Source organism: Aquarana catesbeiana, linkage group LG03 (genome assembly GCF_042186555.1).
Source record: "Aquarana catesbeiana isolate 2022-GZ linkage group LG03, ASM4218655v1, whole genome shotgun sequence".
NCBI classification, from domain to species: Eukaryota; Metazoa; Chordata; class Amphibia; order Anura; family Ranidae; genus Aquarana; species Aquarana catesbeiana.
In genome coordinates this window covers 734,664,154-734,678,188 of record NC_133326.1, presented here as the reverse complement: position 1 = coordinate 734,678,188, position 14,035 = coordinate 734,664,154, and the positions used below count along the sequence as shown (strand labels likewise).

General features: G+C 46.1%; 1 protein-coding gene across 1 annotated transcript in view; it reads right to left on the bottom strand.

Annotated features, from left to right (window-relative positions):
• Window positions 1-14,035, bottom strand: part of LOC141133848 (NACHT, LRR and PYD domains-containing protein 3-like) — a 272,614-nt gene that overhangs the window by 238,411 nt on the left and 20,168 nt on the right. Inside the window, exon 2 of the mRNA XM_073623428.1 lies at window positions 674-741. Within this exon, the coding sequence (XP_073479529.1) occupies window positions 674-710 (37 nt within the window). The 5' untranslated portion in view covers window positions 711-741. The remainder of the gene's footprint in view (window positions 1-673; window positions 742-14,035) is intronic.

The following is a 14,035-nucleotide window of genomic DNA, read 5'->3' as shown; positions in this document are numbered from 1 at the left end:
GTGGTCATAATGCCATATCTTACTGGTTGAGGTATTTCGAGAAATTAACGTATTATGAGCTGATGATCATAGGAAGTAAACCTATTAGACAAATTACGGGGATTATTAGTGATGACTGTACAAATGACACAAACTCAGTAATTATTTTATATACAGACCTCCTAATGTATATGTATGGATGATCATTTTAAACATGTTTATTGATTGTTTCATAGTAAACCAAAAGAAAAATATAAAACCTTTAAAAAATCTCCCCCCCCCCCGAATAATGATGAGTTTGATCAGGTTGAACTAAGAACTCAGATTACCCCCAAATCTCCCAGCAGTATGTGTCATGTGACACTGGGCTGGCTTTGCCTTAGGATTATAGACAAAGAATTCCACCGACCATTACACAAATAGCTATAAAATTTGGGGTCCTCCAGTCATTATAGATCACTGGACCATCTCAGAAGATCATTTCCATCAATGATAAATAAAATCTGAAGACACAGGAATGTGATGGTGGAATTGATGAAAGCTCCTGAACTCTTCTAATGGGTGGACTGACCAGATGTCTACAGGAAATGTCCAGACTACAGAGACTTAAGACTTTCTATCATCTAATTCTAATCTCTGGAGATGTGAGATGGAGGAAAACATTGGAAAGGATTGTCAGGATCAGCAGTCATACCTTGTGCGGAGGAGGATGAGGAGGAAGAGGCCGCCATGACATCAGGGGATGACCCGAGATTACATCACCTGGAAGGAGTACAAACAATAATAAACTCATTTGTAGTGCAATGAATGGAACCAATAAGGAGATTTTTTTCCCTTCTGTGGATAACAATTGGTTGACTGGTTGTCCAATCAGAAAATATTAGAATTGGATGGATTTCTGTCATTTACAACCCATAACTATGAGGATCAATCAGAACTTTCATCCCAGCATTCATCTGAGTGGTATATTGGGGGTCACAAAGGAATATTACCCTGTTTATGGCCATAATTTATACAGACTTGGACATAGCCAAGACTGGTACTAATCAGCACCAAAGTATCAGCCAGTAAGATGTCTACAGAGGGATCAGGTGATAAATAGGAGAAGGCCCCAAAAACGGAAGCCATGTTTGGTCAGCAGAGACCTCCATTCACTAATAAGATGCTTCCAAGAGGATTCTTTAGAAAGGTCGGTATTTATTCATCATAAAAACAGGTTAAAACACAAACAGCACATTGCGTGGCTCTTTAGTGGCCACTTTGTCAGGGAAAGGTGTACAGTACACTTTAATGGGTGGGATCTGTGTGTGTCCTTCAGACCAGACTATACTGTACAGTATACTGATATGTCAGGTTTTCTGATATTAAATTATATTTATTCATATGACTTCTGAAGGAGATATGAAGAATAACCTTCTAATGAACCACAGGTTACAAATGTTATAAAACTAAAGATCCTGAGAGTTGGCTGTGAAAGGAAAGTTTGCATACAGAGCAATTAGTTACAAGGACACATTTAATCCAGCAGACAATGTGTTATAATGGTCCTCACACAACACCAGTATAAAGAGGATTTTTTTTTAAATTATATATTTATTAGACATTTTTACAAGTCCAGCAACAGAAATAGAAAAGAGTCTGGTAACAAAGTGTGACATAAGAAAAAAGTCATGTAGGAGAAGGAAGAAGGAAAGCATTCAGTACACGTCTATTGTGTATCACTTCCATATTCACAAACCTCAATGAGAAGAATATTATAGATGAAGGAATTACAGACAAACATGTTGTGATGTATACTTAGCAGATTATCAATAAGGGAAGTAATCAGGGTAACAAAGGAAAGAACATATCAAAGATTAACAGAGTAAGTACTGAAATAAAAGAAAGTATAGAACAATAGAAGATTACACGGTGTCCAATATGGACATGTAAAGGTGTAGCATGTCATAACAAATACATAAACACATAAAAAACAAAAAACAAAAAGAAAGCTCCCCGGTGTAGATCCAGCGTCAATCACGCCATACGAAAAAAAGAAGAGGCTCCGCGGTCTGACAATACCTTAATACCTAAGGGGCGGGACCACCAAATTACATCACAAGGTGGACCCATCCCCTTGTGATGTCATTAACCAACATGACCGATTCAATGGGGCCCCAAACTTTTTACTAATATTCACAATCTGGAAGTCAAAAACAAAATCTACCCAGACATTACTGTGGTCGCTTTCATGACTAAACTCCGTACTAAACTCAAAGGGTTGATTGTCCAGCAACATGATAAATACCTTCCATCCCTAAAGATCTGCTATCGTGCCCAAAACAACAAATCGGGGAAACTTCTGGCTACTAGGCACAAGACACAGAGCACAATCCATTAAGCGATATGTTACCACATCCGAGTATGCTGCAATATATCTTACAACCTTAAAAAAAGTGCAATTCATGAAAAAAATCTCATTATAAACTTGCATGCCATCATGCGGTAAGTTAACGTAAGCATCTCGCAAGTGTTGGGTGAATGTCTGGGAAGCCGGCCGCGGCGTCCTTAACAACCATACCCGGCCCTTATCCAGACATGCAGCCTGGCAGGTCAGGAAAGGGGGGAAGAGCAAGCAGCCCGGCCTCCTGAATCATACCAGGCCTCATGCCCTCAACATGGGGGTGGGGGATTTGGGACAGAGAGCGCTCTGCCACCTCAACCCAAAGCACCATGTCCCCATGTCAAGGGTCTCTTCCCAACAACTGTGGGCTGTGGTTGTGGGGGTCTGTGGGTTGTGGGGGTCCCTTGACATAAATCCATCGTCAATCATGCCGCCCGCCGGACCCGACAGATTTTTTTTAAAAACGATCCGCCTTCTGGGGCGGTCGCCTGCTGAATGCCTCTGCTGCGTTTTGACAGTTCTAAATAAGGGCAGGGCCATCTGGCAATATCAACTGGTGGCCCCGCCCTCTTGTGACATTACCAGCCCAGCATGCACAGTCAATGACATTAGAAGCGGCGGTTCCACCGGGTGATGTAGCCTGGTGGCCCCACACCTTACCTATAAAAGAAATGTCAAAGTGCAGAGGAGGCATTCTGCAGGTGACCATCCCAGAAGGTGGAGCTTTTTAAAAGAAAAAATCTTTCAGGTCCGACGGGCGGCATGATTGATGATGGATTTACATCAAGCAACAATGTTTTTATTTTATTTTTTAATAAAGGAATTGTCAAAAACTTGTCTCTTGTGTTTATTACTGTGACACATTTTGGTGAATGGCTAGGGGTATGATGTACCGGATACTCATTCATATAGGGGACCTGGTATCTGGGGGAGCCCTTGTTAAAGGGGGCTTCCAGATTCCGATAAGCACCCCATCCACAGCCCACAGTTGTGGGGAAGAGACCCTTGTCCATATCAGGGAAGCCATGTGTGGGGTATCTAGGGAACCATGTGGGTTGTGGGGTATCTAGGGAAGCCATGTGGGTTGTGGGATATCTAGGGAACCCATGTGGGTTGTGGGATATCTAGGGAACCCATGTGGAATGTGAGGTGTCTAGGGAACCCATGTAGAATGTGGGGTATCTAGGGAACCCACATGGGTTGTGGGGGTATCTAGGGAACCTGTGTGGGTATCTAGGGAACCCATGTGGGTTGTGGGGGTATCTAGGGAACCCGTGTGGGTATCTATGACAGCCATGTGGGTTGTGGGGTATTTAGGAAAGCCATGTGGGTTGTGGGGTATTTAGGAAAGCCATGTGGGTTGTGGGGTATCTAGGGAACCCATGTGGGATGTGGGGTGTCTAGGGAACCCACATGGGTTGTGGGGGTATCTAGGGAACCCATGTGGGTATCTAGGGAAGCCATGTGGGTTGTGGGTTATCTAGGGAAGCCATGTGGGTTGTGGGGGTATTTAGGGAATACCATGACATTATTGACAGAGCAGGCGTCGGTTTGTGACATCACAAGAGGGCGGTGCAAGCCAGGCATTCGCCAGGCATTCGATGGTTTGCCTTATCTGACAGCGGAGTGTTTTTTTTCTTTTTTTGGGGGGTCCGGCAGTGGTAGCGGCCTCATGATTGAAGATGGATCTACATTCAGTTTGTAATAAAGAAGTTGTAAAAACTGTCTCAGTTTTTATTACTTTTTGTCACTTTTTGGTGAATGGGTAGGGGTACTGTGTACAGTTCAAGAGGACTTCCAGATTCTGATAATCCTACCTGCCGACCCCCACGACCATAGCCCAGGGGTGTGGGGATGAGACCTTTGTCCCCATCAACATGGGATGGACAAGGTGCTTTGGGATGAGAGGGGCAGAGCCCCCCTGCCCCAAAGCACTCACCCCCCAATGTTGAGGGCATGTGGCCTGGTATGGTTTAGGATGGGGGGCGCTCACTCATCCCTCCCCCTTTCCTGGGCTGCATACTCAGATAAGGGTATGGTATTGGTTTTGGGGGGACCCGTGCCATTTTTTCTTTTTCATTTTGGCGTGGGGTTAAAGTCCATAACAAACCTGAAGGGCCTGGTATGGATTGGGGGGCCCACACTGTTTTTTCACTTTTTTATTGCCAGCAATGTTTTTTTTTAATTCAACTGTCACTGGGGAAGCCCATTGACAGCTGATGACTCATCATCAGCTGATAACTTCCCAGCCCACTCTTTAACAACCAACCAGAAAGTATTATTTTACCAAAAGGGTAGTTGATGCTTGGAATAAACTTCCACCAGAGGTAGTGCGACAGTCAACAGTAAATGGCTTCAAACATGTTTGGGACAAACATAGATCTATAGTCAGACAATAAAGTTAACAAAACATAAGCAAAAAAACTAAGAAAAAACAAAAAAATATAGGCAGACTCGATGGACTACTCTGTCTTTTTCTGATGTCACTTTTCTGTGTTTCTAACTCACTAGATACCATACGGAAAGAGAGTCCCGGAGTAGAAGAAAAAGAGAGGATGAGCGCAGGGATGGCATGACTAATGGGGACATCACAGTCATGCTGTTAGAAAAGAAAAATGTGTCCCCTTTAAGAAAAGGGGAGGGGCCGGGAGCAGGGAGGCGCTATGGTTTAGTAAGGAAAAGAGGAAGGGGAGTGACGTCACTCGTGAGCGGCGGAGGAAAAGATTGCACACACTCACCGCTTACCACTCTCTACCCAAACTGACACTCTGCAATGGCGGTGAGGGACGGGGGGACCTGTGACTCCACGTGCTTGGCAGTCACAGCCACCAGAGAGCTTCAGCCCTGAAACCTCCCCTGGTGGTCAGGGGCAACTGCAGATGCAAAGGAACATGATAGAACCTCCACCCCCAGTGTCCAGCAGACCCAGGGACCTGGGAATGGTGACCTGAAAAGGACCCAGCGCAGAGGAAGGAGCGCAGCGGTGGGGGAGCACAACACATCACATGGCTCTGCTCCCCCTGCTCATCGCAGATGTCAAGAGCATGCGGCCAGGGCTGCAGGAGAAGGTAAGAGCAGCCAGTCAGCCCAGCGAGGGAGAGCCGTGCACTGGGATGCTGGCCAGGTTGCTGGGGCAGCCAGCAGTCCCACGTTGACCAGAGGTTGGACCGTGAAGACTGCCGTGTCGGTGGTGAACGAAGGCAGAGGGCAAGCAATGGATGCCCAGACTAGGAGCAGGAACAGGAGTCCATTAAGGTGGGCAGCGAGCGGGTCTGGTGTGACGGGACAGAAAGAAGTACAGGAACAGCAATGCAGACCAACAGCAACCAGAGCAGGACCCTCTGGGGTGCAGCAGTGGTCATTCAGCCAGAGGAGAACAGCGACAGTTTGGAGGGAGAACTGTCCGTGTCAGAAGGGGAGGAGGACCAGGGACATCTGGCAGCGGTGGATTCCAGAGTGGCGGCTGGTGGGCCCAATCCTGGACAGCCCGGTGAGTGTATTTCTTCCTTTTCTATCTCTTCTTTACTGAAAAATCTGTTGGATCAGGGTAGAAAGCGGGGGTCCCCGGGGGAGGGCAGTTCATCAGGGACAGGTGGTGACAGGCCCTATACAGAACAGCCTATGGATGCAGGACTTATTGCAGGTAGGACAGGCCTGCAGGACTTATTGTCGGGTTTGAGGGATTTTTTACAGCGCTTTGAGCCGAGCACACGGGACAGTCCGTCGCCGGCGCAGGCGCCAACACAAGGTAAGGATCGTACTGCGGCGGCCCCACCACTGTCAGCGGTCGCTACCAGGGTTGCAGGCAATCCGCCTGTGATGGCAGTGGCAACAGTTACGGTGGTAGTCATTTCTCCTGACATACCAGCCAGCGTTTCGGCTCCGGACGACCAAGGAAAGACAGGGGAGAAAAAAGCGGATTCAGTAAGGTTGGCGGATTCCGCAAAAAGCAAGTTTATGTCTGTTTTGGGGGCCCTCTGGGTGCCCATCTTAAAATGGAGGTAAAAGAAAAATCTGGAAAGGGGAATATGTGGAGCTCTTCACATTTTTGCCACTAGAGAAATTCAATCTGGACAGATTGAAGCCAGAAGAGAGCAAGAAGGACAAGGAGAAACGCAGTTATCGCTTGATTCCTTGTACTTTTTCAAACTGGTTACAGTCGTTTGCCATCTTGGCAAGTGTGGTGGGGAAAAGACCCCCGAACACTGCTCGGCTCTGTTCATCTATCTAGATGCCATTAGCAAGGCACACCGGATGTATGGCGGTGTGGCATGGCTACGGTACGACGAACAGTTTTGACAATGGATGGCCATCCGACCATCTCTGCGCTGGGACCACAAGGACATTAGCCTGTGGATGAAGATTATGACAGCGGCGCGGGCTTCTAATCAGTTTTTTCAGGCAAGGGTCGGAGGTCTCGGGGGCTCAGGACAACCGACCGAAAAAAGATGGGGCTTCTGTTGGCAATTCAACGAGGGCACGTGTAAGTTTGGGGCAAGCTGTCACTTCAAACACACGTGTTCTGGCTTCGGGGGATCCCATGCACTGGCAAAATGCTTCAGGAGAGGAAAAGGGCGTGTCAGAGAGGGATGATGCCGGTGCGGGTGGAAAGGATGCTTCCTTTCCTCAGTAGGTACCCCAACCGGAAAGCTTCTCAACTGTTGGAATCGGGTTTCACTAGCGCTTTCAAAATACCATGCTCATTGGCAACCGCCCCAACCATAGCACAGAACTTACGTTTGACACTGCTGCATCTAGCAGTGGCTTCCGAAAAACTCGGGAAGGAAGTCAATCTGGGGCGAATGGCTGGCCCTTTTATTAAGGTTCCTCTTCCGGACCTGGTGGTCTCTCCACTGGGAGTAGTTCCCAAAAAAGAGCCAAACAAGTTCAGATTGATTCATCATCTTTGCTTTCCAAAGGGAGGGTCGGTCAATGATTCGATTGCTCCTGAGGAGTGTGCGGTAACATACACTTCTTTTGATGCAGCGGTAGCATGGGTTTGTCGCTATGGACCGGGATCACTGATGGCGAAAGCAGATATTGAATCGGCTTTCCGGCTCTTGCCGGTTCATCCAGACAGTTATCGGCTGCTGGGCTGTACATGGAATGGGGCATACTATGTGGATCATTGTTTCCTGATGGGATGCTCCATCTCATGTGCTTTCTTTGAAACTTTCAGCTATTTTTTGGAATGGGCAGTACGGGACGTCTCCGGTATCAACTCGGTCATTTACTATCTGGATGACTTCTTATGTCTTGGCCCGGTGGGTTCCAACATATGCGCCGTCCTGTTGGGGATGTTGCAACATATAGTGAAACGTTTTGGGGTCCCTTTAGCTCTGGTAAAAACAGAGGCCCCCACGTCAACCATTGTTTTCCTGGGAATTGAAGTGGATTAGATTGGGATGGAATGCCGATTGCTGACAGACAAGCCAGAAAATCTTAAGGCAGAGGTGCGTGGGACCATTGGAATACGCAAGTTACAGTTGTGTGGGTTACAATCGTTGTTGGGGAAGCTAAATTTTGCTTGCCGAATAATTCCTATGGGTAGGGTTTTTTGCCACCGGTTGGCGGCAGCAACTGCTGGAGTCGTGCCCACGCACTTCGTGAGTCTCAACAAGGAACACAGAGAGGATTTGCGGGTGTGGCAGGACTTCCTGGAGTCGTTTAATGGGCGTACTCTATGGATGTCAGGTCCCATCAGCAATTGCGATTTGGAAATATTCACGGATGCTGCGGGCTCCACAGGCTATGGTGCCTTTTTCAGGGGACAATGGCTTGTTGGCCCCCAGCATGGGGCGAGGCTGGTTACTTGAAGAACCTAGTCCTCCTGCAGGTTGTGGCGACATTTGGTACTGCGCTGTTTGCAATTGAATGCTTTCATTTACGCTGTACACTTACCAGGGGTTGAAAACACCTTAGCTGATGCTTTGTCTCATTTTCAGTGGGACAGGTTCTGGGAGTTGGCACCAGACGTGGAGCAATGTGTATCAATAATTCTGCACTACCCAAAGAAATAAAATCAGCAGGTAACATGACCAATAGGATATAGGCAAATACAATAAAACAAAAATATGTGTAGCGCTATGAGTTCAATATAGGGGCACTGAAGTCCAACCCAAAATTGAAAAACATCAAAGAAGGGAAGAAAAGTCCTCAATGTGTATATAAAACATAGTCCACATAGATGTCATGACTTTGTGAGAAAGACAATTCAAATACGTGACATCCAAGGTGAAGATAGAAGAAGCACACCACCACCGAAAATGGAGAGGCTTACCAGATCTCATGGACCCTAGAGGGCATGCGCCCAAAGGGGTCAAATCAGGCTTGGGTCGTGGGTGGTGATGGATATTCCACAGGTATGATGGAGATGGACATCCAGAAATAAACCATGGACTTGTATGTCCCTCAGGATAGGGTTGAGGAGTGGATGGTGGTAATGTAAAATAAGGAGGAAAAAGGCCACATAGCGTAATTCCGTAAAACAGATATCCAAATTTATTAAAATAAGAAATACACTCACATGTACGTCTTTGTAAAATCAGCGCTGTACAGAAAATGGCGGCAGTGGGGTCCTACCCGACGCGTTTCGTCCTCTTAGACATTGTCTGGCGGGTCCCCCCACTGCAGCCAGCAAAGTATATATAGAGACAGTAATCCTGTTAATGGGGGACCTATCCACACTGTGTAAACAGTGTCACTTCTGGTATCCGGGCAAAATGGCCGCCCGGCGTGCGTTCCACGCCTCTCTATGGAGCCAGATGCCTGCCGGAAGTGAAACCATTGGGGTCACTAGTGTGCTGAATGAAGTACCTGAGATTAACCCATGTAAGCTTGTATAAAATTGAATCGTGTATATAGCTCAAATTAAGTATGAAACTCCCAAGAATGTTTATTTAATCACATGTCACTGCGGCAAACAGTATGTAGGTCGCACCATCCGCTCCTTTGAGAGTAGCGGAGCATATTGCTCTTATCAAGAATGGTGATACCAAACATACTGTCCCAAGACATTACAAGCTAAATCACAATCGTGTAATTAAAGGAACACAATTTATGGTAATTGATAAATACATTCCTCCCTGGAGGGGTGGTGCCAAGTAGAGGGGTATCACAGTTGGAGACCTTTTGGATCCATGAGCTCCGTACGCTCTTCCCTCTGGGTATTAATGTGGAGCTGGACATCAATGCCTTTATTAATAGGGCCTGATGCCCAGCTGCACTACATATATTTTCATTTTTTTTATTTTTTCCTAGTTTTTCCCCATTTGCTCTCTTGTCTGATTTCGTATCTATGCATATTTGTTTTTCTGAATTTTTACACAGTTCACCCTGTTTTTGTTTTATTTACATGTATTTGCAGGGGCGTGTCCTTTTGGTTGTATACGCAATACATATATGCGTTTTAGAACATGTATATGGGAATTTTCTCCATACACTGTTGTGGGGGTCCACTCCACTATACATATTCACACTATTCTGTGGGTCATTTGTGGATATACCCCATTACTCAAAAGGTACACATGGATATATGTTCTATATGTGAAATTCACATTTTGTTTCTTATGTTCACTCTTGACACATTAGATGGGCCTTGGGACAGTAACACACTCAAGCACACTTCGGGTATTCATGCATGGTATGCCCTTTCAATTTGATATGGACATTATCTATTGATTATAGATTATTTGTGTTGTTCACTATATACATACACATAACTATTTGGCGTTACATGTACATTATTACACACCGGTGACCCTAACGTAATGTTTGTTTGGGATCACTGCGCATATGTCACGGTGTTTGTTTCTAAATGTGACGTGTCACCTTTCAGGCACGTAATGCCCAATTTCAGGCGGGGTCACCTCAATACATAGATGGGACCGCCTCTCATAGGAGTTGACATTCCCGGCCGCCTTTATCCAGCCAGTGCGCGTGCGCAGGGTGCGCGCGCACAGTAATGTTGATCCGAGCTGGTCATATGTATGACCTAACTTGTGCGCATGCGCGATGCATGCGCACATTATCACCGGCCTGAGTTGGGCGCGTTCACAGTAAGGATGAACACAGCGCTCATTACTATTTATTCTTTTAAACCCATCCACTCAACATTCTTGGGAGTTTCATACTTAATTTGAGCTATATACACGATTCAATTTTATACAAGCTTACATGGGATAATCTCAGGTACTTCATTCAGCACACTAGTGACCCCAATGGTTTCACTTCCGGCGGGCATCTGGCTCCATAGAGAGCCGTGGAATGCATGCTGGGTGGCCATTTTGCCCGGATACCGGAAGTGACACTGTTTACACAGTGTGGAGCGGTCCCCCATTAACAGGATTACTGTCTCTATATATACTTTGCTGGCTGCAGTGGGGGGACCCCCCAGACGATGTCTAAGAGGACAAAACGCGTCGGGTAGGACCCCACTGCCGCCATTTTCTGTACAGCGTTGATTTTACAAAGACATACATGTGAGTGTATTTCTTATTTTAATAAATTTGGATATCTGTTTTACGGAATTACGCTATGTGGCCTTTTTCCTCCTTATTTTACATTACCACCATCCACTCCTCAACCTTATCCTGAGGGACATACAAGTCCATAGTTTATTTCTGGATGTCCATCTCCATCATACCTGTGGAATATCCATCTCCACCCACCAGCCAAGCCTGATTTGACCCCTTTGGGCGCATGCCCTCTAGGGTCCATGAGATCTGGTAAGCCTCTCTATTTTCGGTGGTGGTGTGCTTCTTCTATCTTCACCTTGGATGTCACGTATTTGAATTGTCTTTCTCACGAAGTCATCACATCTATGTGGACTATGTTTTATATACACATTGAGGACTTTTCTTCCCTTCTTTGATGTTTTTCAATTTTGGGTTGGACTTCAGTGCCCCTATATTGATCTCATAGCGCTACACATATTTTTGTTTTACCAGACGTGGAGCAACACGAGGTCACCTGTCCCGACTGGATCTGGAACATAGCCTTGGAAACGCAGCACGGTGGATTCAGCGCTCCGTGAGTATGGCTACTTGGAATGCCTACTCTAAGAAATGGCAAGAATGGTTGGCATGCTTGCACAGGCTTGAGATTGCCCGGGTCGAGAGGTGGCCCAAGCAGTCCTCTATTTTATTAATATGGGATTAGAGAGGGGTATCTCGGCAGCTGCCATTGATCGCAAGTTGTCAGGTTTGGCCTTTCTTTTCAAATTACAAGGGCAATGGGACTATGCGAAGGATTTCTGGGTGAAACAAACAGTAAAGGGGTACAGGAGAGCGCATAAGAAGAGGAATGGGCGGCGCCCAGTTTTGTTTGACATGCTACAAGTTTTGTTTTCGTGTTTGAATAAAGTTTGCAGCTCAGAGTATGAATGTGCTCTATTCTGCGAGGCCTTCGCACTGGCTTTCTTTGGGGTGTTATGGATAAGCGAGCTAATCAGCCCTTCAAAACGGGTTCAAGGAGGGCTGTTGATAGGGGATATAGATTATTTACAGGATTCGATTAGAATGTGGGTAAGACGGTCAAAAACTGACCAGACCGGCAAGGGCATGCAACTTGAAGTGTTCCGGATTATGGAGTCACACATTTGCCCGAGAAGGGCGGTGGAATCTTTCAGGGACATGCGTCCTGGGTTCACAGGTTCTTTTCTAAAACATAGTGATTATGGATGAGCCGAACACCCCCGGTTCGGTTTGCACCAGAACCTGCGAACGGACCAAAAATTTGCATGAACTTTAGAACCCCATTGATGTCTATGGGACTCGAACATTCGAAATAAAAAGTGCTCATTTTAAAGGCTAATTTGCATGGTATTGTCCTAAAAAGGGTTTGGGGACCCGGGTCCTGCCCCAGGGGACATGTATCAATGCAAAAAAAACTTTTAAAGACAGAAATTTTTTCGGGAGCAGTGATTATAATGATGCTTAAAGTAAAAAAAAAAAAAGTGAAATATTCCTTTAAATATTGTACCTGGGGGGTGTCTATAGTATGCCTGTAAAGTGGCACGTGTTTCCCGTGCTTAGAACAGTCCCTGCACAAAATGTCATTTTTAAAGGAAAAAAAGTCATTTAAAACTGCTTGCGGCTTTAATGTAATGTCGGGTCCTGGCAATATGGATGAAAATCAGTGAGACAAATGGCATGGGTACCCCCCAGTCCATTACCAGGCCCTTTGGGAAGGGTTATCACCCCTGTGACATTTGTTTTGCTATCTGTGCTCCTCTTTAGAAGATTTCACCTCACTTTTTGTCTCAATGACAAATGTTTTTTGAAATTTTTTTTTTTTTTGTGAAACAAGGATTGGTGATAAAGCATCAGTGGAAAGGAGAAAAGTTTTTCCCCATATTAACTCTTACAGGAGAGAATTTCCATTCCTAGGGGTAGATTCCATCTTACTTCCTGTTGTCTCCTTCCGTTTGCAATTAGGAGTCGTTTGTAAAGAAATGGGCCCTGCTGTGAAATATTAGATCAAGAATTCTAATTACATGTCCCTGTTGAACAGGGGCTGAAAAATTGGGCCTTAGGCACTGGTGCTGGTGCCACAACACTGCAACCCCTCACAGATACTCTAGTTGGAGTGCAGGAACGAGCCCTGCTGCAAAGAATTGCATCAAAAATTGTAATTACACGCCCCTGTTAAACAGGGGCTGAAAATTTGGGCCTTAGGCACTGGTGCTGGTGCCACAACACTGCAACCCTTCACAGATACTCTAGTTGGAGCGCATGAACTAGCCCTGCTGCAAAGAATTGCATCAAAAATTGTAATTACACGCCCCTGTTAAACAGGGGCTGAAAAATTGGGCCTTAGGCACTGGTGCTGGTGCCACAACACTGCAACCCCTCATAGATACTCTAGTTGGAGCGCAGGAACTAGCCCTGCTGCAAAGAATTGCATCAAAAATTGTAATTACACGCCCCTGTTAAACAGGGGCTGAAAAATTAGGCCTTAGGCACTGGTGACAGCGCCCAAAACCAAAAATGTTCTTACAAGCTATCAGCATAATCATTGAGGAGGAAGATAATAATTACTCAGCATAACAGGATAGTCACTCAGCATCAGCATAGGCAGTCTTTGAAGGGATCTGACATTTCAAAAAAATGTATTCGGTTACATCAGGATCAGGTGCTTGGTAGCTGGTGGTGATCCAAGACTGATTAACTTTTATGAAGGTCAGTCGATCGCCCGAGACGGTGGACAGACACACCCTGTGATCGGTTACAAAGCACCCAGCAGCATTGAATGTACATTCCGAAAGAACGCTGGATGCAGGACATGCCAGTAGCTCAATTGCATACTGTGCAAGCTCTGGCCAGTGATCCATCCTCAAGACCCAGTAACCCAGAGGATTTTCGGTGGGAAAGGTGTCCGATCTTGCCCCTAGGTATTCCTGCACCATGTAAAACAGACACTGGCGATGGTTGCTGGAACCGATCATACCTTGGGGCTGCGGACTAAAAAATTGTCTGAACGCATCGGTCAGACGGCCACCTTCTCCACCGCTCCTTCTTTGACTGACCAAAGCCTCAGCAACACGCTGTCCAGAAACAGGAGTTTGTAACCTCCCAGTCTCTGGGAACGCGTTGCACAGACCTTTCTGCAAGGCCTCCCAAAGATGTTTCATCCTCTGCTCCCTCTGCGACGACAAGATAAGGTCCACAACCT